At 35.7% G+C, this 3,661-nt stretch overlaps 1 protein-coding gene across 1 annotated transcript in view; it reads left to right on the top strand.

The window, feature by feature from the left end:
* Positions 1-3,661, top strand: part of LOC107697845 (prefoldin subunit 4-like) — a 5,127-nt gene that overhangs the window by 579 nt on the left and 887 nt on the right. Inside the window, exons 2-3 of the mRNA XM_016498694.1 lie at positions 804-911; positions 990-1,130. Coding sequence (XP_016354180.1) covers positions 804-911; positions 990-1,130 — 249 coding nt within the window. The remainder of the gene's footprint in view (positions 1-803; positions 912-989; positions 1,131-3,661) is intronic.

The following is a 3,661-nucleotide window of genomic DNA, read 5'->3' as shown; positions in this document are numbered from 1 at the left end:
GTGTGTGTGTGTGTGTGTGTGTATGTGTATGTGTATGTGTACTGGTTTATATATCCTGGTGGGGACTTAAACCTGACTACACACAGACTCATGGGGACTGGTGTCACGGTGGGGACCTAAATTGTGGTCCCCACGGGTACAAAAGCTTATAAATCATACAGAATTAAGTTTTTTGAAAATCTAAAAATGCAGAAAGTTTCCTGTGAGGGGTAGGGTTGGTGTAGGGCAATAGAATATACGGTCTGTACAGTAGAAAAACCATTACGCCTTTGGAGAGTTCCCACAAGGATAGCTGACCAGACTGTGTGTGTGTGTGTGTGTGTGTGTGTGTGTGTGTGCGTGCGTGCACGTGCACGTAAACATACATAAAATATTTTTTATTCGGCTTCAAGTTTTCTATACAAAACAAGCAAAAAGAAATAATTTACAACAAATAATTGTAAATCAAATCAACCGTTTAGAATTCAATTCACAACAACATTAAGTGCATCACAGAAAGTTACTGTATTATATGATGACATATGTAATTATTTGCTGAGTGCTTATTTTTTATATCATAACATTTGAACATAATTGTGTTTCTTTACTCTAAAGTAATATTTAAACACTGCTTATGTCTACAGACACAGTATACAAACGCTATTATTGCAGGGCATTTTTTTATAGAGTTTTATATAGTTTCCTTTAAACAAATATATACTTATTTGTAACTTTTGTGTATTTTAAAATAGAGAGCAAAAGGAGTTGTTTATATTGGTATAAATGCATTGTTTTAATTACAAATCTCGCTCAAATCATAACAGGCAGCTGAAGATGTCAATGTAACATTTGAGGACCAGCAAAAGATCAACAAGTTTGCCAGGAATACAAATCGGATGTCTGAACTTAAAGATGAAATTGAGGCCAAAAAGGTGAGTAATTGGTTTGATTTGTATACATTTTGGGTTGCATTTTGTTCAGGCAGATGCTGATCAAACCCTTTTTTGTAGAAATCTTTACAGAATCTAGAGGATGCCAGTGATGACCTCATGATGTGTGAGGATGATGCAATGCTGATCCCGTATCAGATCGGAGACGTGTTCATCAGTCACTCTCAAGAAGAGACGCAGGAAATGCTGGAGGCAGGGAAGGTGACAAACCAAACCCTGTGTGTTTGTGTGTGTTGTGCATGAATCTGGAAAACCTTGTAGCCTAATTGTTAAAGATCTGGGCTGGAAAGCTTGGAGGTTGAAATCTCACAAGAGTCGTGATCAGAGCCGGCCCGACCTAATAAGCGATATAAGCAGTGACATAAGGCCCCATGTCAGGGTTCAGACAGTAATGCTCAGTAATAATAACTTTGATAAAGTTTCAGTCGCATGTGTTCATGTTTGAAAATGAAGAGGTGGCACTATAAAACTGGTGCTGACTGCAGGGAAGTGGAAAAAGAAAAGAAAGTGAGCAAGATAAGCGTAAGTGATGGATTTTGAAAATATGTTGTTGAAATGGCAGTTGCTGCATCGTGCTGTGAGCGCTTTGAAGACATGCTGTGCCAATGAGAATGAACGGTATTGTTGTCTTGGGCACTTCAAAATACGTGAATAATTCTAGTTCTGTCATGACAACTCTCGGAGGGATTGGCATGGTAATGTACATGACAATGTTAATGTATTTGGTCTTGGCAGAATAGATCTGCTTCGCTGCTGCTAGTACCGAGACTTGCTACTGCCAATACATCCACAACATGCTGCTGTGAGCATGTAAGAAATATTGCTGCTGCAAATATAACATACATGAAATAACCCCCATATAGTATCAATGAATCACTTTGTAGCAGATCTATACAGGTGGAGCTGGGGAAGGTGGAGGGTTTCTGAAGCAAGCTGCAACTGCTACTGCAAGCACTAGTCATATATTTGAATGTTGAGCAGCGAGCTCATTGGCTACCGATACAGAAGAGAACCAATCAGCTGTGCCATGTGATAATGATGTCATTAGGTCAGATTGAGTTATACCTATCGGACTGCGCCTTCTAGAGTTTCATGCCAGAACTCTGTATTTATCTTATTATCTGAATGGTTAAGATTTTTAGAACGCACATTCTTATTTTCCATTTACAACACTGCACGCTTACTGCAACTAATATTAATTAATTATTCTCTTTAATTTTCATAAACACAGATGTTGTTGCTTTATTAAAGCATTAATCTAACTAAATATTCATATTTTTCTGAAAGCAATGCTTAAACTTTTAAATAGTTAAAAAAAGTCATTTTTGGTCATTTTCATTGGTCATTGTTTACACCAGGGTTATTTTAGTTAACAAATTAAAAATACTAAACATTTTTGTTACTTGAAATAAAATACTTTGACTCTTTTATTTTAGCTAGGTGACAAGGCAACATTTCCCATAGCTTGATGTTCTAAAAGAAACTAAAATAAAATGTAATAACTATATAGGCATTTATAAACAACAAAAACAAACAATAAAATGACTAAAACTTGAACAAATGAAAATGACAGCAAAAAATGTAAAAAATAATTAACATAAATGGAAAAAAAAAGTATAATAACACCTTAATGATATTAATATAACATTGCTTTTCAATAATCAATATTCAATAGTCAGTGTAAGATGTATACAATGGAGGATGGGGGGTGGTTATGGGGGGGCCTCTTTTGAAAATCTGCTTAGGGCCCCTAAAATGCTGGGGTCGTAATCATTGTGTCTTTGCACATGACTTAACCTCAGGTTACTGCAGGAGGATGAATAATATGTCTACTAGTTTTATTAGCAATGAAACGTTTGCATTATTTTATAAATATTTTTCTTTTTGCTAGTATAGCTGTTTTTTTTTTTTTTTTGGCATACCTGCACAAGGCTGAACAGTGCTAGCATTTCACTCGCATTTGCGACAAAAAATATACGTGTGCAAACTGTAAAATATATTTAGGAGCAAATGTGAATAAAAATAAGTCAGTGCAGGTATTTAAAAATATCTTAAATTTTATGACATTTTAAGAGATCTTAAATTTTGCGACAGAAGAGCAGGAATCGCGATACAGGCTGATATTATACAATTTCAAAAGGCATAAATGAGCGCTGCATGTTTCAGAGGCAAAATGCAGCGCTGTTACTTGCTCTACATGCTTACCGTTTCAGAGCAGTATACAATCAATGAAAACCGCGCATTTATGCCAGTTGCTTAGGATCGACTGTTGATGAATTGACATTGTTTACTTTATGGTGTTTATTGCAGATGGTTGCAAGAGTGTATATTTTATCTCCCCCATCTTTTTGAATGAGCAGCCAGCAAGAGTAAAGCTTATTTCAAAATAAGAGTCCCAGTGTATTTCAGGCTTGTTCATTATTAAAAGTCCTGCATTATGGGTGTTTTTTTTTTCTTGGTTAATATTGGTATTTTGGTTACACAATAAACTTTATCTAGCATTTTATTAAAGGGGTCATATGACGTTGCTAAAAAAAAGAACATTATTTTGTGTATTTGGTGTAATGAAATGTTTATGCGGTTTAAGGTTCAAAAACACATTATTTTCCACATACTGTACATTATTGTTTCTCCTCTTTGCCCCGTCTTTCTGAAACGCGTCGATTTTTACAAAGCTCATCGTTCTGAAAAGCAAGGTGTGCTCTGATTGGCCAGCTATCCAGTGCGTTGTG

This window comes from Sinocyclocheilus anshuiensis, unplaced genomic scaffold (genome assembly GCF_001515605.1).
Source record: "Sinocyclocheilus anshuiensis isolate Anshui unplaced genomic scaffold, SAMN03320099.WGS_v1.1 scaffold78, whole genome shotgun sequence".
In the NCBI taxonomy this organism is placed as follows: Eukaryota; Metazoa; Chordata; class Actinopteri; order Cypriniformes; family Cyprinidae; genus Sinocyclocheilus; species Sinocyclocheilus anshuiensis.
This window is presented reverse-complemented; position numbering and strand designations above follow the sequence as displayed.